This window comes from Leuresthes tenuis, unplaced genomic scaffold (genome assembly GCF_036924035.1).
Source record: "Leuresthes tenuis unplaced genomic scaffold, fLeuTen1.0.hap1 SCAF_21, whole genome shotgun sequence".
In the NCBI taxonomy this organism is placed as follows: Eukaryota; Metazoa; Chordata; class Actinopteri; order Atheriniformes; family Atherinopsidae; genus Leuresthes; species Leuresthes tenuis.
The window spans coordinates 15,906,000-15,932,147 of record NW_027325375.1 but is presented as its reverse complement, the minus strand read 5'-3'; the positions used below and the strand labels follow the sequence as shown (position 1 = coordinate 15,932,147).

At 38.1% G+C, this 26,148-nt stretch overlaps 1 protein-coding gene across 2 annotated transcripts in view; it reads right to left on the bottom strand.

Moving 5' to 3' along the window:
* Positions 1-2,406: 2,406 nt before the first annotated feature.
* LOC140279780 (replication protein A 70 kDa DNA-binding subunit-like) overlaps positions 2,407-26,148 on the bottom strand; it is a 33,573-nt gene continuing 9,831 nt past the window's right edge. For both annotated transcript variants that reach the window (XM_072374950.1, XM_072374951.1), the window contains exons 10-17: positions 23,108-23,300; positions 19,592-19,728; positions 18,905-19,053; positions 17,299-17,428; positions 11,608-11,784; positions 11,356-11,463; positions 11,113-11,199; positions 2,407-2,968 (exon numbers count right to left, since the gene is read on the bottom strand). In XM_072374950.1, the coding sequence (XP_072231051.1) occupies positions 2,867-2,968; positions 11,113-11,199; positions 11,356-11,463; positions 11,608-11,784; positions 17,299-17,428; positions 18,905-19,053; positions 19,592-19,728; positions 23,108-23,300 (1,083 nt within the window). In that variant the 3' untranslated portion in view covers positions 2,407-2,866. The remainder of the gene's footprint in view (positions 2,969-11,112; positions 11,200-11,355; positions 11,464-11,607; positions 11,785-17,298; positions 17,429-18,904; positions 19,054-19,591; positions 19,729-23,107; positions 23,301-26,148) is intronic.

Here is a 26,148-nt window from a genome sequence, read left to right as displayed (position 1 = left end):
TTCTTACCTTGCAACAATCAGTTCATTAATCTGTCCATCTCAGTGAACCTGGAACAAGGCTGACTCTGGTCAACAATTTAGAAGTTTGAAAATTAAAACTTACATGAGCCCAATGCATTTTAGAATGATAGAAAAAGAGGTTTTTGATGCAATTAGCAAAAGTATATTTGAAGAAAAACAGGTTCCAAATAAAAAAAAAAAAAGACATAACCCCCTCCCTCCCCAACTATGAAGCATGGGAGCGGATCAATCATGCTATGGGCTTGTGTTGCAGCAAGTGGCACAGGGAAGATTTCACTTAGGGAAGAAAGAATAGATTCAATAAAATACCAGCCAATTCAGAATTTAAACTTCACACACACACAAAAAAAAATTGAGGTTTGGCTTTGAAAACTGTTACATGTAACAAACTCCCCTCAGATGCACACTTGAAATGACTAGTGTAAATGGGGCAAATACAAGTACCTAAAAATCCATCTCATAGACCTCTTATATTGTGTAAGCAAGGGCTATCTAAATGCCATATGTACAATATCTTAATGAAAGCAGTTATTGCATCGCTACACCTGTAAGTACCTGTAAGTTCAAGCATGCACACATCAGAGCTTATGTAGGTGTTTCAAGCACACTTTCTCAGAAATTAGAAACAATGCATTGTGGGGTTTTTCCACAATAAAAGTCAACTGTCGCCACCAAACACAGACAGAGAGGGCTTGATTTGACCACAGCATTTCTCAAGATAGGACTGTGGACAGATACAGAGAGTGATCAGGACTGTGACCTCAGCGATAACAGCAGCTCATTTGCATGTACTGTCCTTGTAGCCTCACATCACTCTGCAGATAGAGACACACTGCATAATCATTAGGCTGAAGCTCCCACTCTCTCAGAAAAGAAGATATGCTAACCTTGCCAGCAACTAAGTTCACTACTGCTTTGCACATCATTCTCAGATAAAGTTCACCAACGATAATCATTTAAGAGAAAAAAAAATCCCCTAATCTCTCTCACTGTCCTCCTCTGTCCCGCAATGCCTTTAGCCACATCAGTCTGGCTAAAGCTACCGACTGACATGTCTCCATCTTAAGTGTCAATCACCAGCAAGGCTTTAGGTTTGAAATTATTTTCTGATCTTAATTACTCCGTCTTAGATGTACACTCACTGTGCCTACTTATTCCAGCAGACCTAAGAAAAAAAAAAGTAGTGGTTTAATTTAGTCTATTAGAGAAAATTGAACCTTAGAAGCTGTTGTCACTTTATTGTCTAGGTAAGTGATTTGAATTGTTTAGGTCCATTTTGCTCATCAAATGACAAACTAATCAAAAGCAACCTCTGATCATTTATTTAATTCCTTTCAAACTTTGGCTTTGTAAAATTTTATGCAATACCAATAAGTCAGATTTGACTGTCTTTCAAAAGTGATGATGAGAGAACACTGCAGGGATAACCGCATCCAGTCCTTGTGGGCCGCTGTCCTGCAGGTTTTAGATGTTTCCCTGCTTCGACACACCTGATTCAGATTAAATGGATCTCTTCAAAAGATGATCAATGATGCATTGATCTGAATCAAGTGTGTTGAAGCAGGGAAACTGTAGCTGTCAGTTTAGCTCCCAGCTTCCAGAATCTCTGCATCATTACTGCTTTCCACGACTGGTAAAACACTGTTTTTGACTGCTGTTGATGTTGTGTAAATCTACGATGAATTATAAATGTCAATTTAGACCTTGGGACTGAGGGGCAACTCCCAAATCTCATCTTGAACATACAAGTTTGTCCAGGTAGTGTCCAACTTACATTCATAGAGAAACCCAAGACACCACTCAGAATACAGTAGAATTGTGACCATATGAATAAAATTAAAGCAGCAGGTCCAATATATAATTGATAACTGTAATATCACAGTGCTTTCAGTACATTCCATCCATGCACTGTGTAAGAATATTTACAAATCATACAAATGATGTAACATGGAGCAGAATAATCAGCAGAAAATGGCTGATGGACTAAGTCATCTAATTTATTTAGGCGATGCGCAAGTCTTGAGAAATACTAATAAGCTCTCTCACTCCTAGCCACTGTAACAGTGTTTACTGTGACTGAAACTCCACAAAGAGGATTGCCTTGTACGCACAAAATCCGACGGATCGCCTTCAGGGTTCACAAGCTCGTTAAAGAAATCTGATGCAAGATTAATAAACCAGGCACTCAATGGGGTGGAAGCTGAATGCGGAATAACAAGTGTAAATAGTAATAATAAAATGTCATTAGTTTTCTAATAGAAAATTGACATTAGTGTTGGTAACTTTACACACGCTGATAAAGTCCTTCACGTGTTTATCGCTCAAAGTGCAGATGACCTGTTAAAACCAAAACAGATAAAGACAAAGACACAGTTTAGAGCTTAATGTGATTTTAATCCCCTTTTCTCCATTTTCTGAAGCATATAAAATAAATAAAAAAAATCAACAAAACATCTAAATCAACATGCACTACCATGCACTTTTTTCAGTTTTACAATGAAATTTGGAAAATTTAAGATCAACAATAAAGAGATCCACCAATCAACAACAAACAAAAATCAAACATCACCTGCAAATTTAAAACTGGAGAGATGAGTCACTTTTATAAAAGACAGAGAAAAATAATATTACCTTTATATACACATGATGCCATAAATTAAAGGTTTCCATTGTGGGAGCCTGTTGAATGAAGTGAACAGCTGCATATCAGTCTTTGTTCAGATGAAGCTCCTCTACGCATTGCTCATATGTTTGATCTTGAAGTTGGGTAAAAAAAACAAAAAACATCCATGAACCAGTCAAAGACAAAGTTACCAGGTGGCCGTTGGAATGATTGGAACACAGCTCAGTAAGCCAGTTTGTGGATGTTATTGAGGAGTCTCCTGCTGTATTCCCTGTGGTCCACCGGAAGGACTTCCATTACAGTTGCTTTTACTCGACTCTCATCCTGTGGAAGAAAGAAAAATCTTCAGTTCAGCCAGGTCCCATAAAGAGACATCTCTTACATTTAGGATCAGCATAATTCAATGATGACTGCTGTATCCATCTAAAACAAACAGATGTGAGTTCACATGTTAAACTAACTAAAAAAAAGCTTAAAAGGTGAGAGAAGCCCAAGCAAAACTTTGTCTTCTTCCTATTTCTTACAAGTAAGCACATCCTAACAACAGCCGCAATTCAAGCAAAAAGGTGTAAACCCCGTATATTTCACTGTGCAGTCACATATCAGTTCCATCATGAAGTTAGCTCAAATGGAACGGCACAATTAGTAGGAAATTCAATGTTTAGATTTGCATTGCTTCATCCTTCTGATTTATCTGAAAACTTAACATAAATGCTGTTAATGTTAGTGTTGCCCTTTTAATGATGTATAATGTCAGAAAAGCACTATTAATAATGAAATTGAAAAAAACTTGGACCTCCCTTTGCTCTTGATCAAAGCACCCACTTTGGCAATCACTACAGATCATTCTGTGTACATATATATATATATATATATACTGTATATATATAAATAATAGGGAAGAAGAAGTCAAATATCTAGCCTGTGATTGGAGACTGACAAACACAGGTCTTCTCAGAAAGAGAAATGACTACCACACAAATGTAGGTATGTGCGTGCATGCGTGTGTGTCCGTCTCTTCGGCTGGTGGACAAATCTGCAAAAGGTTGTTATTCCAGGATTGGTAACTACTGTCTACAGCAAAAAGTAAAACACAGACACAAAAGGAAGGAAGAATTTATCAAAAAGAAAGTCTAAGAATCTGATGAGTGCAATGCAATTGTAGCACTGGAACGTCACAATAACAAACTTCATTCTGAACCTCAAGCTTGCTGTTCATTTACACTAAAGGAACTTCAACAGATAAAAATCTCTACATCAGACTCTGTCCTTCCAGACCCAAGACTGATAAAACTCAGTGTGATGTGCACAAATTCCAAATAGAGAGAACATAATCACTGGCCGCCGCACCACACGATTAGAGAACATTAAGCAAAACGAATCAGGACAGGATCTTAATTATATACCCGTGATTATTACCCAACCAGAACAAAGTTAATATATTTTGGATGTGACCCCACTTGGGTCAAAGGTGGTCTCCAACTTATGAACTGTGAACACCTCAATGATGAAACAATTTGTGAAGGGAACAGAGCGAAAAATGGTGAGATCTTCCATCTCTAAAAGTGAACAAATTCAGGATGTTCAGTTAGAAATAGCGAAATGGTGAGAAAAATGTTCTCTGATTTGGTTTTTCACGCATCAAAGGATTAGAAAGTACTAATAAACAGCGCAAATATACATGCAGTAATTAGCAGGAAAAAAAGCCAAAATATTTGTCATTTAGTCTTATAGTTTAGTTTATTACAAATTTATTACATATGTGCGTTTATTAATTTTGCAGACAATTTTATCCAAAGTGACTATAAGTTAACACTTTTGGTATAAAAATGATTACTTGAGCCTGGACTAAGTAATACAGGGATCAAACTGCAACCCTGCAAACTGTATGATTGATGGACGACCACACTATTTCAGCTGCTCACGTATACCATCAAATCATGAAGTTGTCTCTTATAAGATACTGCCAAAAACTTTATTTCCATTATAATCACAGTGGCAATTAGATTAAAAATTCCAAAGACAATTCATGAATCAATTAGCAATTCTTCAATTAGCAATTACAACAATCATATGTAATTCCACACCTCTATTAACATTTTCAATCGGCATCCACCTGAAAACTGCAGGAAAAAGTAAACCGCCGGGTCCAATGTTCCACTTGACACAAGCTGACAATTTATTTGAAAAATAATGTTTTTTTTTAAATGACAGAGTGCTTTGAGAAAGTAGTTCTGTCGATTTAATGAGCACTGACTAATATTCCACTCACAACTTGAAAATAAGCATTCTCAGTGGCTCCGCATTCGCCCCCGTTCTGTAATTCCATTAAATATGGTCGTGCCGACGCTGGCTTCCTTTCTGAAGAAATAAACAACACAACTTGCGGAAGCTGGCATGATGACAAAACATGAACAAAACCACACATGGCCACACACAGATGCAGCAAACATCTCTCCAAATCATTTAAGCTGATGCCCCAAACTCAAATAGAACGAATAAGATGCTGTGCATATATACATTTAAGATCTCTGCAGATAAATTTGGGCAATGAAGCTGCAGATAACACTTTACCACAGTATGTAGCGCTGAACTGACATTAATGGACCAAAGAGGATGAATCCTACAGACTTAACTGTTCCTTTAATTGTGTCTGTTTGTTTTAATTTGTATTACAATATTATGTATGATTATGTATGATATGGATCTAATATTACATATCAGAAAGACTAGAGATTTCAAGTTGTCTTTAGGTGACACTTTGAACCACATCTGCTATTTTCACAACACCACAGGGTCCCTTGTGTCAGCCTTCATTAAGGTTTCAGTCAGTACTGCAGACTACTGTTAAGTAGTTTGTTAGTTTTATCGCCAACGCTGTTTTAAATGGTTACTGTCAGACTGAAACACTTAGAAATTGAATGTAAATAGCATCAAATCTTTATCTTACAGTGTGGGACAGCAAAAAGAGCTGAATGAGATGTTGACAAGGCCTGTAAAGAGTCTGGTTTGTTGATATGACAGAGTTAAGTGTGCGCTTGGCTCTCAGTGGCTTTTCTGTTAAAATAAAGCATGAAAAAGCTGGCCCCCTCTGACACTAATGTATTCAATGAGGTAAAATCAATTCTTTCACTTCAGACAGACAGATGTTCTCACACACAAACACAGATATAGCACACACACAGAGACGTCTTGGGGCGCTCCAGCAGACAACAGGTTCACATGCACATTAGTTTACACCGCTACAAACATTACTGAGACAGTCTCATGGATTTAGGTCTCAAAACCAGTCAACATGAACAGATTAGTTTGACATCAGACTGTTTCTAAAGGATTATATGAAAACCGCCGTCATTTGTTCTCTTTAAAACTCTGTTGGAGAAACATCTGTAGAAACTTCTGTGGGAGAGGTGATAGGTCTCTCCTACACTGAAGTTGGCAGCTCAAGTTTCTGATTTACTGCACATGGCTCTGCTTTCGTGGGACCCTAACTCAATGAAATGTGACAATTGAGATGACAACTTAATCTAAAGACAATATAAAAAATTTTATTTACATATTTTTCATCAGTGGGTTCTGATTTTTATCTTTCATCCTCATGAAATTATTTGTACATTAATTTGTTTTATGAATAAATGTGGCGAAACCATAAGCTATCAAACTGGTTAAATAATCAATCAATGCTCTGCTGATTGTATTCAGAGATGATCTATTTGTGATAACCGGGCCACAGTTAAGATGTTACTGATTCTTTCTCAATAACACTATTGTGGTGTTAGAAAGTTCTTCAAGTGTGGAAGAAGATGGCTTCACTGACATCATCTGACTCTCCATCCGTCTGCAACTTTCCAACAACTGAAGTAGGAAGACAGCTGACAATATGACAGTCAAGTCTGCCTCATGTAGGAATAAGACAGGTGAGTGAAAGATAGAGAAGTAGAAGGTGGGCTTAACTCCTCCCTTATCTTACATGTATACACGTGCAATTCAATGTTTAACTGGAAAGATTGCCTCAAAATGTGCACATTAATCCATACATTTCTGCCATTATTACATCTGGAATTACTGGAAAGACTGAGTCTCTGTATCTTACTTATACACTGATAAGACAAACATTATGAGTAACAAAAGAAGGGATATCATAGTTTAGGATATGTTATGTTATATTTATGCATTTGGCAGACGCTTTTATCCAAAGCGACTTACACTGGAAGGCATATAGGGTAAGGGGGTCTTGCCTGAGGACCCCTACTGGAAGTAGTACCTTTCATGCAGGGGATTTGAACACACATCACCCACATGAAAGGAGGTAATCTTACTACTACACTATCCAGTCCCCCAGGATATAAAGATTACTAAACAGAAGAGGAATGGGGGGATCAAAGTTTATGTACCTCTGAGCCAGAAGTGGAGTTAATTACGAAGCTGACATATGCATGTCACAAACCCTGGGTGGCCTTCACATGGATTGCTGTCTTTCAGACACCAGATACAACCCCTTATGGCTTTGGTATTCCAAAAACAATCCCATCTTTCCAAAGGACAATGCCACACTGCACATATTGATCAGGAATCTTTTGAGAAATATAATGAACCTACGGTGTGTCAAAATCTCTCAGATCACAGATTTCAAAATACCAAGAATAGGAAGGAAAACATTTGGTATTTCTGTTATATTCACGTTCAACATCTCCATAAAGGAGGAACGATTGAATACTGGAGTCACTGACGTTGTAGCACACAGCTACAAGCAGCTAGAGAGTTAATGACTAATGACTAAGTTAATAACTTCTGGCAGTTTGAGTGCTTTGTGCTTGTTAAGTATGAAAACCAGCAATTTGTCATTTCAGCGCTGCCCTGAAATAAGCTAAGCCTGAGTGTACATGTGAGAAAAATTAAAACAGCATCTCGTTAAATAGGAACCAAAACACAGTTGTTGTCCGTGTGTGTCCTGATTATTAAAACTGACAAAACACCAATTCTGTAATAGAGATGTAACGGTTACCGGTATTACGGTAAATTGCGGTGAAATTTTACGTGACAAAGATTACCATTTATGTTTGAATTAATCTCATTATCTCAGTGGATTATCGGGGTATGTAATAACAGCCTCATCCAAGACTCGCGAGCGACTCGCATGAATATGTAGCTTGTAACGTAGGCATTGACAATAAAAGCATAGCTGACAGCGCTGACAGCAGGCAGGATATTTTTCACCCTACTAAAAAGACAAAATGTGAGGTCTGGGCATATTTTGGGTTTTTCAAGAATGCAGAGGGACACCTGGTGGAGGACAATTATCCTGTCTGCAGAACATGAAAGAAAAAAGTTGCTCTGAAAGGCAGTAATACTACAAATCTACTGGCCCATCTCCGTGAACATCATCCACAGCTTTACAGCCAATGCAAGGTAAGCGAATGTCAATTCAAATCACAGCATGTGAACGGAGCAGAGCGTGCAAAATATAGTCGATACCGCTCACACTACGAGTCTAGGGCATGCACAAATCCACCCAGAATTCACCTGTGCCTTCAACAATTAACAAAACTGTAAGCCTACACTTAAAAAATCGTTTGTTGTGTCAGGCAACAAACACGCTACATGGACGCCAAGCAGTGTGTCTCTGGATGAATTGCTCCTTCTATAAAATCTCAGCAGGCGTGGAGCGATTTCACCGGAGCAGAATATATTTTACTCTACTGTCGGCTTTGTGTGCTCCACTGAGCGGAGCCGACACAATGTAAGACGGTGTAAAATGATGTAAACACGTTCATTAACATTTGGAAGAACATACGGTGATATTTATAATAGCGAGTTAAAAACGCGAGTTGATATTGTCAATATAAAACTCTCTTTCTGTGCCAGTTGCTCGCCCTTTTAATGTGAAAGTTTAATTTTGATAAGATTTTGGCTTCTAATGCTTTGGTATGACAAGAAAATCACAAGATTTCGTAAAATTATTTAAATGTGTGTGTTTTTTGGACATTTGTACAGCAATTGAGAATATCGCGATGATATTGTTAACCGTGATAATTTGGTCACTATAATCGAGATATCAAAATTTCCATATTGTTACATCCCTATTCTGTAACTTCATTAATCTTATTAAGCTTTGCCATATTATCACATTGTTCTATTCTTATGGAAAACCTGTAGCAGATGTCTAACCTTTTGGGTTTGTGTCAGACTCAAAAGTCCATGAAGACTGTCTGGGTACCAAGGTATACCCCATTTAAAGGCAATTCCAATATCTTTTAAGCTTTTAGCTACTATGTGAAATATTGAAATTAGTCTTTTAATTGTTCCCTTTTGGCTTTTTACCTCTTCTGTAACACAAAAAACAAAATAATTTCTAAAAAAAACACTGTAAACTGATAATAACTGTATATGTTTTGTTTTTTGTGTTGGTTGTTTTGACATAAATGCTTTGAAATGTCAAGTGGCCTTGTTATGAGGACTGGCTCGAAGTACTTTACAATCAATGGTGTTGATTACAAAAGACCAAAACAATAATAATAAATTACAAAAAAAGTTGTAATTATCTCACCTCCTTAAATACAAGCAAATACAACAAATGCATCAAGCATACAAGGCATGAATGGCTTTATGCGTCTCATGAATCGACTTTTTCATCTTAAACTGATGTAATATAGACAGTGTACAGCTCATGTTTTGAAAATGTATTCTTGTTTGTTGAGTTTTACATAATGCTGTTAAACAGCATATTTGTTAAATAAAAATATCTATAATGACAAAATGTCTTTTGATTTTTGCGAAGCAGTGACTCTGAACTGTGATGTTTCTTGGTTTGCTCTGATGATTTTCTGAGGATATTCATTTCTCGGGATGATTGTCAAAAAAACGTTCATTCTCCCAGGATGATAGTGTTTTTGATTTTAATGACCAGGACTCCTCTTGGAATATAGTCCTAAAGACTGAAATTTGAGCTCCATCCCTGGTACGAAAAAATAAAAAAATCAAATGATCGCTGAATGTTGTTTGCTCTGATCAACGCTGCTGTATTGTGCAGGGCAATAAAAAGTGTAGCCTCCAGCATCTCTGGCAGGACTTTCTTTTAGAATGCACGCAGTAGTACTGTACGCTTGGGATAAATAAATGTTGTATGTGATGATCTTGCTTCACAGCATTGAACATCACTGCCTGTTAAATCAGACCACAGCAGTGGGATATGTTCATTCTAAAGAGACTTTAATAGCGGCACATTCTTCCCCCCTGACTCTGTGCAGTTCCTTCTTGAAATGGGTTCACATTATTTTCCAAACTGAGGAATGGCTTAAGTACTCTGCATGGTGGTGCTTGTAGATTTTCTTGAGGTCAGGGCACAGACTGTTCAGAGCTCACACTACATCTCAATCATTCCTCTCAGACCCCTGTAGCAAATTAGCCTCTGAATAATTAAGCTAATCAGGCTTAGACAGACAATAGCTAAATGCTAATTAGTGCCTAATTAAGAGAAATGAATCCACAGCTGTATTTGTTTTCTGTTATCCAAAGTGCACTGGCTATTAAACAACTCCCATGTCGCACTGATACTAATGGAAATGATTCTGGATTCATGTTGTGACTGATGTGTTGTGATTATACTGCTTTTGTTTTTCTTGTTCGGTGGCCTTGCACGCTCGAGACCACAGGTCAATAAAAAATAATAATTGACAATGAGTCTTACTTTACAAGTTCATTGAAAGCATACAGCTTATTGATCAGAGCAACATAATACAATGTATCATCCCTGGCATAAAACAATGATTAATTTACTTTACTAACATTTCTAAATTAACCTCCTTATACATTTTCACATTTTGGACACTTTGGTTAGCTTCCTTAAACCAACCATCCAACCCATCCTAAAGGTTACATCTGATCAAAATTTATTTTTCAATCTGTAAAGCTGTTAAAAATGCAAACTTTTCCCCATTGCATGTTCTTGTAACAATTATACTGTGTGCCCCTGGAGAAAACATCACAGAATAAGTAAGAGCCCCTTGGATGAGAGAAAACAGAACCATCTGTGGCCATGTGTTTGATTAACAGTAATTACTGCAATCTTTTGTACCAATCTAACTGTAATATGGTCTGTGCCATAAAAAACACACAATCACAGTTCAAATCAACGTGTTGTAGCTGGTTCTTATTTATTGTTTTTATTGTAAAACTAACTCTAAAGAAGAACATTTCTGTGACAATGCTACATGTTCGCAATCCTGATTATTTTGAAAGCCTTTTTCTCCAGAGTCACCAGTGGGGCACGGAAGAAATAAAACGTCTGCTTGTGTTTTTGTTCAGAATAGAGATAAGAGAGATGTTTGCGACATGCACATGAAACCGAGGAAAAAAGCTTGCAGGACAACGATGAGCTCAACTGTGTAACATATTATGCTCTTCCTTCGGAAACTACTGTACTGTGCCTTGTATACACTTATACTGTGCTTCTGTTTACAGCTACTTACGTTATACGTCTCCAATTTGACTCGATTTTTAAAGATGTGAGTTGTGAAGTTGGCTTTTTGGAAGACTTCATCGAATGCTGTCTCATCCTTTAGAACACACACACAAAAATAACAAGGTGAAGACAAAGTCAGGGGCAAGCACTTCACAGGAAGTAGCCTCTTACTGTTAGACCTCCTGTTGACATCGGTATGGCAAGGAGAACGATGTTTGGAAGCATTTCTGCTTGCGTGTGTGACTCTCACTGCTTCTCTGAGCCGTCCCAGAGTTTCTGCACTCTGACCCAACAGGACCTCGGCTGTCTCCTGGAAGCAAGTCACCCACTGGTTATCCCCGAAGTCTGCTAAGTTGGCCTGAGATTCAAACAGAGAGATGATGGAGAGGCAAGAGGCTATTTCTGTAAATCTGACCATGTGTATACGTTATCAGTGAGGTTATCGCTGCACTCTTCACAAGCATTAATGATAAGCACTTTATTGTGTACAAGCTGCACTTACAGAAAGTAAGAACCTATATTTGAAGTTGGGGAACTCTCTGTTACACTTTTCGCAGCGGTACAGGCCATTCTGTTGGTCGATGACCTTCTTGTTGCAGTCTGCAGATGGACAGGCCTGGTACAGACAATTCTCCTTACGCAAGAACAGCACTGTCGCCACGCAGCTGAAATATTCCGCCTGAAAGAAGAAAACAACTTTGAAGAAGACAAAATTTAATTGAGAAATAGAGCTTGAGAAATAGAATAAAGGGGAAACAACAGTTAACTTGCAGGTATTTTCTCTTACCCAATATTTGAGCAGAAAATAATCTAACCAGCCAATAAGATTATACACTAAAAAATATATATATTTTCATTATACATCTATTTTTTTCTCCTGATGCTCCTGCAGAGGGAACGCCGCAGTTTATTCAAATGTCATGTTACATTGGTCAAATCCTATCCAGACATGCTCTAAGAATGTTAAATCTGTAACTTTAGCAACTGTGAGTGCAACAGTGATATTAAAAATGGTCACGTTTGAGTCTTGGGTTAACAAACAATAACAATATTATCTCTGAGACACAGAGTCAAAAACATGATAGTACGAGTCTTCAACTAATCAGAAATGTTCAGCTCTGGTCTCCCCTGAACCCAACTCTAGTTCTGTGAGTATAATGGAGATCTCGGGGGCCATAAGCATATATGCTACTGCTGGCAACTGGAAGGGACTGAGTCAACTTCTTCTGCAGTCTATCCCATATTCTAGTTTGCCTTTCCTCTGCTCACTTGAGCTCTGGTGTTGCACCACCTATCTTGATCATTTAGCTGGAGAGGAGGGGCCAAGTTTGAATGTTCAATTTGCAATAAGAAACTGAAACCTCTGCCTCAATATGCCTTTTTTTACAAGAATTTTCATAAGAATATCTGACATGGTTGTGTCACATTTATAGTAAACAATCTGCCATTTTCTATTGATTGAATTGACTTTACTTTTTACTATATTGGAGCAAATCAAAATGTTTGTCTTATCAAAAATAAATTGATAATAATAAAAATAAATTGATAAATTGAAATTGAGGCATCTTTATCTAACTGGGGAAAAAAGGAAAAACAATTCCTGTTAATGCAGAAAAATTGTATCACCTGCTTCCATCTACAGATGCCATTACGTTAATACATACAAGCAGGGTTGATTTTCAGGCTAAGCAACAAAAAAAACGGTGCTTTGCAAAGAGTAAATCAAACTTTTCCCAAGCAGGAATGACAAAGGTGTTCAGTGAATGGACCGGAAGATGATACGTTATCAAAGCGTTTGTTATGTGGGAGGTAACATCTTGGTAGTTGAAAAAGATGCCAGGTGGCACAGGCCTCATGAGTACAGTGACTAATCGCTTGTCAACAGTTGAAAAGCTAAAAATCATGAAAGAGTAGACGGGTACAATGCCAGATTCAGTGTGGTTAATGTCTTTCGTGTTGTGGCTCAGTAAAAGATGCATCTGTACAGGTGTACAGGTAAATATTCATGACACATAACTTTAGCAGTATACTGGATACTTAAAGTGGTACAATCAAGACAAGAAGCGCACAGGTAGGTCACGACAATTCTGTGATATCAATCCCATTGCAGTCAAGCAGAACAAACACAATAGCATTAAAAAGACACACTCATCCCCACTTTGAATGTTATGTGAAAAAACATAACAGGAGTCTTTGTTCCCATTAAATCATGAAAATGAAAAAGTTTTAACTGATCAGCTTTTTGCATTATGATGCATTGCATTATCATTATTTTTGGCCTTTCAAAATCATGTCAAATCTCATCAAACTAAAACACACAAGTAGTAAATAACTGCGGTGATGAAGCAAAAGTGTAGCTTCTAAGCGTCTCAAGGTGAAATATAAAACATAAATAAATAAATAAATAGTAAGACTCTTGCCAACTAGTCAGTCCAACTGGTAGATGTATGCTGCATACACTATCTATCTATCTATATTTGACTTCCAAATAATCTTGGAACAGTTTACAAAAAAGAAAAGAGTGAGTCTGATGTTCTTTTCATAACAGCTGCACGATGAGACAACGCTCTCCCCATCAAATACAGAAATTGTGCTAATACAGACATACAAGCACAGACATATACTGAAATATACACAGGACTACCATGCATGCTGATATGCAAAGAGCCAAAATTTCACACATGCAATACAGATACAATGAACCTTACAAAAAAGTACACAGTCAAACAGAATCTAATTAAAATGCAGCAATGCTGCTGTAATTTAAACAGATATTAGCAGTTAGCACCTAAGGCGGCAGAACCCACACTGGTAAAATCAACAGCTAAAGAGGAAAGAAATGCTAATTCGTGGGGGTGGGGGGGTGGGGGGGTGTTCTGCCATCATGTGGAGAAGCATGGCATTCCATTTCCATAAATATAAATATATCGAATGCACTGTGTGTCTCGTTGGAAGAGGCAAACACTTGCATGAGCCTACAAGCAAACACACACATTTTAGTACAAAGTGATGAATATGATATTACATGCATATGAAAGGAACCACAAAGAACTGCTTTTTCCTACATTTACCAGAGGGCATTTCTTCAACCTAGAGAACTGGCCTTAAACCAGATGTTGTAACTACAACCACAGTTCAAAATGAAATCATTTCAAAATGCACACTAAAGAACAACTACAAACAAGAGCTGGACTAGACTCGGTACTAATCTTGGCCAAAATCACTCACCGACTGAGCAAAGCTGTTTCACAATTTCTGCAATGTGTTTAACAAGAGTAATGAATGTAAAAAGGCCAGCATGTTTCCTGCTTTCCTTGTAAGGAATCAGATGTTGCGTTGTGTCCCCATGACCTCTACACTTACTGTCAGTCAGACTTAGAGCCCTCTGACACTTTACCCGCTAGCTAACAATGACTCACAGCCTCAGAATATGTCCACCCATCCATACATCTACCCAGAATTCATGCCACACAGCAAGAACCCTTCTCAAACACTTACTGGGAAGCTTTGTTTTTAATTAGGAGAATTTCTCCCATTAGCTACAGCCCTCTCCCACTCAACGCTCCACTGCCACGTCTCTGTCCATGTGCCTGTCTCATCACATTTTGCAGACTGAAGCAGATTGTATTGCTGGAAGGCTGGAGAGGTGGGAAGGTGATGGGTGCGCAAGGCAATAGCAGGGTGGATGTGGCTGGAAAGGGGGCTATTTTAGGGTTCCTTATGAAAGCAGATGAAACAGTTAAAATGAGATTAGAGGTCAGCAGGATCCAGACCAGAGTGATTCCACCAAAACAAGACCATGCTGGATAAATCGCACTACGTTTCCACATCTTCTCACCCTCCCTGCAGTTTTTTCCCTCTCCTTCTGTATTCCAGTATGTACACAGAAGCCTTGGGGCAAATTCTCAACCTTAAGAACACAGACGAGAACCTACAAGAGCAGCATGACTAAACAACGCACATAGAAACAGTAATGGACACACAAACACACAAAATGTGTGCGCACACTTACCTGAAGATTCATGCACACAACATTCTTATCACACCAAATCCCCATGTCACCTTCCGGCACTTAAATGCAATTAAAATGTGTATGTGGAAAGGCAACCAAGTGAAAATCTACTTCATATAATTGACATGGCTGCACATGCCAACTTTAACAGTTTCCAAAATCCAACACACATACACTGCTACATTAATTACAAATGGCTTGTATGCTTACATCCCTCCCTTACCCACTCACACATAAACACACACGCACACACACACAAAAATTCAGCCGCACACAAAGATGGAGGCAATAGGGTAGAATGTTAAATTATAAAGATTCAGATTCCATTACTCAAACTTGAGCTGCAGCCTGAGAATACAGGATAGACAGCCTTCGTTTTCCATTTAATTTACACAAACAGTTAGGGGTACACAAGAGCAGAGAGAGAAGAGATAAGAGGACAAGACAATGAGAGTAAGGGAGGAGGAAAAAACAAGACTTTCTCTTCTCTAAACTGCTCTTCCTGCATCAGGACACTTCTGTGCGCATTTCACAATATCTCTCGTCATCCCTCTCTTTAAGTCATCAGGACATTTTTACACTTGTATTTTCTGTGGCCTCAAATTCCTCTCATCCATCAACACAGGTTTGTAAGTGACATGAAGTTTGAGTGGTACTGGCTTTTATAATAGAGTATAACTCCTATATTTTCTGTCCATGCTGCCTCCCTTGTGTTAATAGTATACCTTATAGGCATCCTCCATTGCATGATTAAAAAATGTCATTAGAAACAACGTGAAGGTATCTGTAAGCTACTTCCAATTAAATGCAAAGAATGAAGGAAACTAATCTCTGATAAACCAAATTCCTTACGTGGAATGGTTAAGGAGTGGCACATACCAATGGCATGCACTCCACGTCTGGTTGTGAGCATGATTCTGTGCATTTAAACTTCCTAAAATTACAGTTTGGACTTTTTGCTCCTTGAATAGCATTTCACAATAAAGCCAATTAAGAAGACATTAAGATCATCTGTTATAGAGAATGAAAAATAAAAAATAAAAAAAACGAGGATTTAAACTTCTACTTTGTGATTTCCAAGGTTTTCACAAATACCTGTTAACAGTCCCCCCAAGGTGACTGAGATGAATTCAGCTGTGTGTTGCTCGACTGCATTAGTAGCTCAGGAAACCAAAATTACTTCTATCATATGATTTTAAGAGCACGCAAATAAAAGACATCAAGAAAATACAAGTCTTGCACTCCTAATGTCAAAGTTCATCAACATGACTGATTTATGCTTGTGCGACTGCAAAATCTGGTGCACTGCAGTAAAGCTTTGACCCCTTCATTCTGTGGAAATGATGTTTACTTTGCTTGTCTGACAACAGTGAAACGATTTTCTGTTGCACTCTGCTGTGTTGAAACTTCGCTGATGTTACATCACTTGCCCTCCTTCATTCCTCTACAAACAGCAGCAAACAGCCCAAGCGAGAGAGGGATTTTCTGACTCATATCAATGCACTTCCAACCAAGGCTTAAATATAGAACCGCATCAGGGTTCAAAATAAAACTGCGACAAACCTCATGGTTTAATTTCCATCTGACGACCTGTATATCCCTCACTGTGTGACTCAAATGCAAGTGAGTCAAACTACATCACAAATATCAACACCTATGTTCCACTATGTTAGTTATTTTAAGCAAGTAACATGATAGACCATGTCTCACACAGTGATTCTCACACTTTGTTCTTTATTGTACATTAATTCAAGTGACTAAATCAATATAAAACCAAACTACGAAAGAAATAATTAAGTGGTAGGTTCATCAACATTTTAAATCCAATGGGCTGTTTTATGGTTGTTCAAAATCCTGCATTTTCATTTTATTCATAGAAAACCATTTAAAAAATAATGATGACTCATCCTTCATTGGGATTTATTCTAATTTCTCTTCCAAAATAAATGCTTGTTTGAATGTTCATGTCTATTCCCCAAGACTATAAATTCGAACAAAAAAACAGCAGATTGAAAATGGCAGGCACTACCTGCACAACCTGGAGGAGCTGACCAATAAGGGCAGACTAGTTTTTTTCTGGCCTTTGAGTATTCCTTTTCACAGGAATCATTTCAATATATAGAAGCAAATGACACCCTGAAAGATCTTCCATTAAAGTGCGTGTGTTCGTGTGTAATGCACCTTCTCTCCATGTCCCAGGTGTTCATTTTTAACGTCACTCAGCGTTTTCCAGTTCATCCTTAATCCACTGCTGGCTGGCCTGGTGTCTGTCAGTGACTGGCTGTCAACTGCAAAGCCTTCCTGGTCATACCTATAATGATGACAACATGACACACAACACGCACAGTTAAATGTGTGCATGCACGCTGATACACCAAAACACAAAACAATACGCGAAATAAGTGAAATGTTATATAAATGATTTACAGTTAGAGAGGAGGATCTGTTGAGTGTGCACGAGAACACAACAAATGAACCCTGAGCACTGAAGTGGTTAAACTACATAAGATGCAGCATAAAACTGTATCCTCTGTGAAAAGTCCAGTATGGGAAAGAGTATGGCTACGAATGTGTTTGAATGTACGTTCCATTGGCTTTAACTTTTCTTGTGAGGGAACTACTGCACTGAATTAATCACTGCACTGTCTCAATTATTATCTATAGAACCCATCTCAGCCATCACTGAAAGCGCCCTTATTCCCCTAACTGATTTGCAGCCATCAGATCATTATTCTACAACATATTTGATCCGACAAGTATGCATATCAAATGCATTCCTACAATCTATTGGCTTCTTTATATTTACATACATTACTGCCACTCAGTACAAAACTTGTCCATCTCCCTTTCTGTCTATATACTCCTATTCATTTATCTACCGTTTTAATATTCTCTCTAAAAGCAATGTTCTGTATTCTCACTGAGCAATCTAATCAAAGCATCTTCCAGAGTCATCAGTTTCCTTCATTTATACAAACAAGTCTTGCACGAACAATCCAACATAGGCCCCATGTCACCACAGGAGCTTGAGTCAAACAGACATTCTTTGTCTTTGTAAAGCACACCACTAAATGGTAAAAAGAAATGTTGACACTTTATCTGCTCCTGAATGATTTCATGCTGTTAGTAAGCCTAGAACAGAAGAAATTATGAAAAGAGGGAGGCTGCATTTTTTTTGTTCGACTTTTGAATATCAGGATGAGAAAGTGTATTGAATGGAGACTAATGAAATGCTGGAACAATGGAGACCCTGGCTCTTTACAATACAACGAGCCCATAAAATTGACCAAGGTTATTGTTTATGAAGCAGTTAGTGAATGATAATAATTCAGACATAAATGGCTGATAGAGTGAACACAACAATGCCAACAAGAAGCAACAAACACACTTCCTGGCTTTTAATGTTCTCTTCAGCTACTCCCACCACCCAAAAACATGCATGTTAGGTTAATTGGTGACTTTAAATTTACCCTTTGTGTGAGTGTTAGCTTGGCTGGTTGTTGTCCTGCCGAGGCTCAGAAGCCAACAGTCTCCACACGTGAGAATCAGGCCTTTGCACTTAGGTTTGCTCATAAGCATGTGTGTGCATATGTGAGAAGGTTCCATGTTTAGCATTTTTTATTTTGTTTCATATATGTAGACAATATAGCTACAACAATCACATACTATGTCCTGCACAGATTCTGCGATGAATTGCCAACAAGAGCACAAGTTGTGGAAAATTCAGTACGTTATTGTCAGTGTGTGTGTGATTGTTAGTATATAGCTTCACATCTGAGTGACTTACCAGGCCCTCAGTCTAAAGGCCTCTGGTATGTCTGGGTTGATCATGACTGTTGAACTGAACAAAGCAGAGAGAGATCTCCCTCCAAAATCAGACAAGCGAGCTCCTTTGATGGCAACCACAGGCTGCCCAGAGCCATCAAACTTCTCCGCCTGGAGGAAGAAAAATAGAAAGGATGTTAAATTAGGGAAGAGAAAAGGAGCAATAGCAGTTGTGGTGTTGTCTCTTATACATTACATCTGTGTCTGTAGCTTGGAGACACTAGAAAGTAATAAACCCTATAGTTTGCTGTTATAACTAGATAACCTGCAAGTTTATATGAAATCATTTTCAGGCCCTGGCAAAGAGGACAGATTAGCTATTTCAGATTGAATGAGCTTAGAGATGAATAGTTCCATTTCACGCACATTCAAGAGACATTTAGCCTTCTGTCTCAAATCAGAGTCTCTAGTCCAAAGCAGTCCTGAAGGTCACAGGAGTGATTTAAATTATCCGAATTTTACAGCCCAGAAAACCCAATCAAAGCGTTCTGTATGCAAGAACACCCACAAAAACATCACCATGTATCATGGAGGCATATGCACACACACGCATGAGCACCTTCAAAGATTCCGGATTAATCACACTCGGCTCAACACGTTCCTATGTTAAACCATGAATCTAGTCAGAGAGTGAGATTATAGCTCTTACCTCCTCTCCCCACAGTGTGACTGTCACCTCTCTACCAGTTGTGTCTACTAGGTTGAGGGCTCTCTTGGAGACTTCTCTACTGGTCTTAGTGGTGATACGAGATACATCATCCGCACTCTTGCACACTCCAATCACATCTACAAGAAGAAAACATAATTCCAAATCTCCATCAAAAGCTCATGAATACAAGCAAACAAACATGTCTACAATATGGTATGATACAGAGCATTATGTGAAGAGAGCCTTTTGATATCTCTCAACTCGGTGCAAGAGTAAATATGTCCCCAGGTTATACTCTACATAATATCAAGTGTTATCATACTTATAAGCAGTAATGATCAAATATAGCAGAGAGCTGATACCCTTCTGATATTGCCAAGACACAGCAGACTGACATAAATGTCTCAAAAGGCTGGCCGATTCCCAGACCCTTATTCCAAATCACAACAAACAAATTCACTCCTCATTCATGTTGCCTGTCGTGTTCAAGTTCTTAACACTGGATAATTCTCCTGACGAGCAGCTGCCACTGAGTTCCAAGAAGGTGGTTAGCCTTCTCTTCAAAGCTTATTGTCAAAATTAGACCACAGCACGAGTCAAATTAATGTCACATGGTTACCGAAAACAAAGGAATCAAACACAGATCGATGTTCATCTTTACCTTGATTGTGCATTTAAAAAAATAAAATAATTCCAACTCATTTCTATTCCTTTGAAACAAGTGAAAAGCAGCCACATTAAGGAAGCATCAGAGAGCATATAACCTTTTATTGTAAAGAAATGGGTAGGCTACATTAACATTTCGTGTGACTTTTCTTGTTACTTGTTTCTTTACTGGATTAATTTTATTACTCAAAATGAATTGCAAAGTTAATTTTATATTTTTCTATAATACTTGCGATTTATGTACATTCACACAAACAACACAGCTTTCTCCTTCCTCCATGAATTTGTTTACATATTCCTAAGTCTCTGGATGTTACTGCTGCCAGAAAAAAGCTCAATGGCATAATTACTTGTCAGTATCTCTATGGGCCTTACACATGTGTGCTGGTTAATTTCCTGTCACATTAATTTTCTGTCGTATCATGGTGTCCAAGCATTAAATAAAATGGTTGGACAAAATCGTAAAACCGATTTTGCAAATCAGTCAGTTTCTCAACTTCATCCTCCTGTCTGCTCTCTCTGTTAACCTTTTTCTAAATTCTCTCCCCCATCCCTCCACTGAGCTGTCAGTGCTCTCGCAGCCCTCCTTAATTCCATTATGATTGAGATGATGTCATCCACCTATGAACTCCACTATCACCGCAGAAACAGGCCAACAGTTCTCATTACCATGTTATAATCCCCTATTTAACAAAGGAGTAGAGTGTGGGGTGGGTGGGGCCAGAGTCGACTGATGACACACAGGACATGTAACACTCCCCCTCTGTGACCAACACAAACACATTTCTTCAGCTGATCTGCTCAGTGCATCTCTGAGCTGCTAATGTGTTGGCTTGCGTTGCATGTAATTATAATCATGCAACGTTATTGCTCAGAATAAAAACCTACATGATGGACGAAACCTCCAGTTTAAAAAGTGAAGCCAACATGGAAGAGCCTGAAATCTGCTTTCTATCTAACTGCCAACTCCTGTGGAGGCAAAAATAATTCAGTCTGTCTATGGTAAAATAATTCTTACTTGAACTGTGAACTCAAAAAAACATTTTCTTCTAAGGTTAACTGTCATAATCAATAGTTTATTGTCTTATTGAATAGAATTATGATGAGTGATGGTTGAATCTAGAGCAGGATAGAAGATAAAGCATTAGGATGCGGCCATGCCATGATTAACATGCCACTACAGTTTTCTATTAGATAATAAATGTTGTGAACACATTCTTTAGAGATTTTTTCAGTCATTGACTGAAAGAACCAGGCAGACTGGCACAAACCAAAGCTTCTCATAGAGGTGTTTTTGAGAAATGCAAATCATTGAGTGGAAAGAGGATGCTGTGTGAAATATGAGGCTAATAGCAGGCTTACGAGTACATTTGACATACCGTACTGTGACTGCTTTTTGGTTTCAAACGAAAAGAATGTATCAATATTGAAAAAAAAAAAAAAAAAAGAAAAAACACATCAATTTCGTGATGACTGACAATCATAAGATGGAATGTGAAGTTGTCAGCCTTTGTAGCTTCCAGAACAATAATCATTTCGACAAAAATACTGAGCACACTGCTGAGTCACTAATTTTAATCCAAATCTTAATGTGATCCATCCAAATATACCTGTCAGAGACATAAGCCTGTCCTGTCAGACATGGAGGGCAAACACCATGCTCATAGAAACAGTGAAATGAGCATTTTCCTCTTTATCTCTTTTCCATACTCTATGCTGGAATTTATCTTTATTCCGACCCTCTCGTAATGTATTTTTCCAAGGAATGTGCTTTTTCTTTTACCCTCCATACTGATAGCCTTTAACCTGTGTTAGAGTCAAGGGCCGAGCAGCACTGCTGGTTTCTTGAATATAATCAATTCTCATTTAATTTTATCATTTAATCTAATTTTTAATTTAATTTCCAATTCTATTCAGTTCTATTCTATATCAGTTCAGCTAAATATTTCCATCACAAGACCAATTCTACTTGGACATGAAAGAGGCAAACCAAAAGCTTGTTTCGCTTACACATCCAAAAAAATATTTAAGTATCAAAAGATCACTTCTGGATTTCATGAATGAAGACTAAACTGTTCAAATTAGGATCTAATTGAATAAAACAGACATCCTTTTTAAGTCTCAATCCTATTTGAGCCTACAGTTGCACAGACAATAACCCTCATATTCAAATATTGGCAACAGCTGATCCTAAAGAAGGCTCTCACAACAGACCTTCTTTTTGTCCTTATAAAAGTGGCACGTATGACTTTAAGAGATTCTATTACATTCACCAATGTTTTGTTTCATAGGTTGTCTAGACCTGTCATATGTGTCATAAAATTGTTACATTGCTGTAATCATGTGAACTTGGGTTTTAAGAGGACACCGAAATAAAATCCTTCACAAAGAAAAGGGTTTAACATAGGTTGACCTGTTAGAGAAGCTTTTTCAATCAAAACTGGAATAGAAGAAAACAAGAAAATGACACTCTGGATTAAAACAAAAATGGACTTGCAATTCAAAGAAATTTCCCGACAGTTCTCTGACAGGTAGATGTTAACGTGCATCTTTTCTGAGACTCAGAGGACTCAAGCACAACTTTGTACCTGATGTAGTATGCAGGTGACTCACACTTTAATTTCTACCCCCCACCCCCCAACCCCCCACCCCCCATTCCAACCTGGATGTAACTTTGATTGTTGGGACTGAAAAATGCAAGCAGCCACATTACCAGCTTTAGCCTTTTCCCAGTTATCCTTGGCAGTGAAGCACTACCTGCTCATTTAAAGTTTATTATTATTTTTTTTTAATCTGTTAAATTGTAAAAATGCAAACATAAAGTCGGAACTGAGAAACTCTGTCTCTTACCAATGATGGCATCTTTGTCTCGGTTTTCCAGCTCTCCAATGGGCACAAAGTCACACTGCACAGTGGGGATGCCCTGACTGTCATCACAAGGTACAATAGATGAATAAGCGTTGAGGGTCATCTCATAGTCGTTCTTTAGTGTGGTGTACTGCTTGTTGGCCACCTTCAGTGTAGCCTTTGATATATAGTATACCTACGGAGCAAATCGGAGAGCAAAGTGTGCCGTTATTATTAAATTAGACCTAATCAAAGAAGCCATTTCCTGTGAATTTGAAGCAACTATGACGGAATGAATTGGTGACCATTATATTGATCCTGCAAAGGAAATTTTCATTACAAAACACACAAAAATGTCTTAAGAATGGAAAACCCTCAGGTCCAACTAAGACATAGTGTCCTATCAGCCCCATCACTTCTCTAATTCACCAGAAAATAAGCAGCAGTTGAGAGCAAGTCAGCTTAACACCATAATTTAAACTCAATCTGTGAGGCACACTTCCTCATTAACTCTACCAAAGATCCAATAGCCATCCTCTCTCTCTCTTTGCCGCTGGGTTTGTGTGTGTGAATCCAGTCCCTCCTTCCTTCCTTTCTTCCTACTTTTTTGAGTTAGCACACACGGAGACAGAAACTTCTGTGTAAGGCATTCTGACTGCTCAGAGCAAGTCACACCCTCTAACTGTTGTGTCAATATTCAGATAATGAAGGGAAGGAGGATTCATTTCTTTATTTATTTTGGGAGGCAGAGGGCACAAATTGGTTCTGGATCTGTGTTGGGAATCACTGCTTGTGGCTGAAGCCTGAGCCAGTCTGACTCTGGATTGACTGAGTTATTAAACAGTAGAGTACTTTAAGCAAGACTAAGTTGTGGAATAGCTTTAACAGATCTACCTACCTGTACTCACACATGAAGACACCAAAATGCAATTAACATGTTCTTTCTTTTCATTATGCATCTGCGTGTCATATCAAACACTTTATAACCTTCCTCTTACAGTCAATTTAAAGAAAGGCAATTAAGTTTAAATAGATCATTTTCTATAAGAAGAAAACATGGACAAGTGCAGTATCACATGAAAATAAAATCTGTTATGTTTGTATTACCTTAGAACAAGATGTCACAAGCCTCATCTTCTGCTCAGTTGGGAGCAACATGCTACTACAGTACGCAAGAAAGAATACCAATTTCTGGCTCTAAAGAGGGCACTTCCTGTTTTACACGACCACTTCAGTTCTTCCTACATGCTTTGTGGGTAAGGGTGAGGTCGAGGCATAAATACCACTAAATCATACATACTGGACCTTTAATGGTGTCTATACCATATATTATTATTTGTGCAGCACATCGGTGCTGCTGCAGACATTGTTGTATGCTCATATATGCAATGTTCAGTTGGAACCTTGGCTAAAAGAGTGCTAAAACTGTCTCAGTTGCAATGGGCTAATACTCCAAAAAATAGAAAAATAAATAAATAAAAATAAACAAAACTAACATGTAGAGCCGGGTTCATCCATGCTACAGCATGTAATGGAGAAGCCCCATAAAGGCCTGAAAAGAAAATCAAATTTCATTTGAGGGCGGCATCTGTTTCCTTGTATTAACAAAATATTTGAAAACATTCATGAATGCTCCATATCCCTTTTTTTGTAAGTGTATTAAAGTGTCGTACTTCATTCCTGTGCAAAATATTGTTTGATTTTAAGACTGAAGTAAGTTGAAGGGATAGCATATAGTAGCATTAGTTATGTAACAGGAGTTGGAGCTGGCAGGCATGGCATTCCTTAAAATGCAACAGTAAAAGCAGATGTTCGCTGACAGAAGGTCATAAACCAATGCCTTCTGGTTGACAAATGATCCTCAGATGATGAGAAATGTTGCTGCCAAGTTTCTTCAAGACCAACTGCTTTGGCAGTAAAGAATTTTTACTGGTAACTGTAATGACTTCCCCCTCATTAGACTTGAGGTAAAAAGTTAATTTGGAGTTTAACAAGACTGCGTCGTTACAGGCGTTTTTTAATGGCTTAGGTGACGTTTTTAAATACAATGTAATACTTAGCGATATATAGGCAACTGAACTTCTTTTCAACTTTTCAGAAGTACTGATGCAAAATGCCAAAGGCTGCGCAATGTTGGATCGCACTGGATGAAAGGTGGTCTCTTTGCAGTTGGGTGGTATGAGGTACTCTTCTGTAATCAGTGGATTATAGCAAACCCCCATTCAGAAAATAAGGCAGGAGGGACTGAGCAACTGCTGTGAGCAGGGCTAGCCCAAAAATGTATTTTAGTCCATTAAAAAGGCCCACTCTAAAATAAATAATCCATTTATCTACTCTTTAAACCAGATGCCTTTGACAAAAACATGGAGTTGGTACTTGACTAAAACCACAACTACTTGGAGTTACTGATAAATTTAGCGTTTTAAAACATTAGTTTGGTCAGTTCTAAAAGTCTAGGCACCACTATATACAACGTTGTGCAAGATAAATTTACAGCTTCTGCCAAAGTGGAAAACAGAGGTGAGGGTTGCTGCTGGTTTCACTGCCTCAGGCTAAGGGCAGGGATGTCACACAAAAGAGCCGTACTGCCAAATATAAATTACTCTGAGCTCTTACTATAATGTTATTGCAGATGGCTCTAATTATCTCTTTAAGTGGTCAGTTTACTAAATCAGAAATAGAGGGCACCTTGTAGGAATCCAACGCAACTCCATCCAGTTCAACTGAAGATTCAAATCAGCTCATATGTTGTTTTTTTTTCATGAGACCTAATCTTCCCCAGCATGGGAGATTTTCTCAGCTGCAGGAGGTTCTGCAAGAAGTTCAGCCTCCAACTACTAGGTAGGTAGTTGGAGGTAGAAACTGGATTGAAATTCAAAAGGATTTCAGTTTTGTTTTACTTCTTATAAACAAAGAAATAATATATGTATTCCGCCATTTCACATTAAATAAAAACATATGGGGGCGGAGCAGGTACCCTCTTCTGTTGTATTCTCCATTTACTTCAGTTTCCCATCAGAAAGCTCTGTATGACAGCAAAGTCA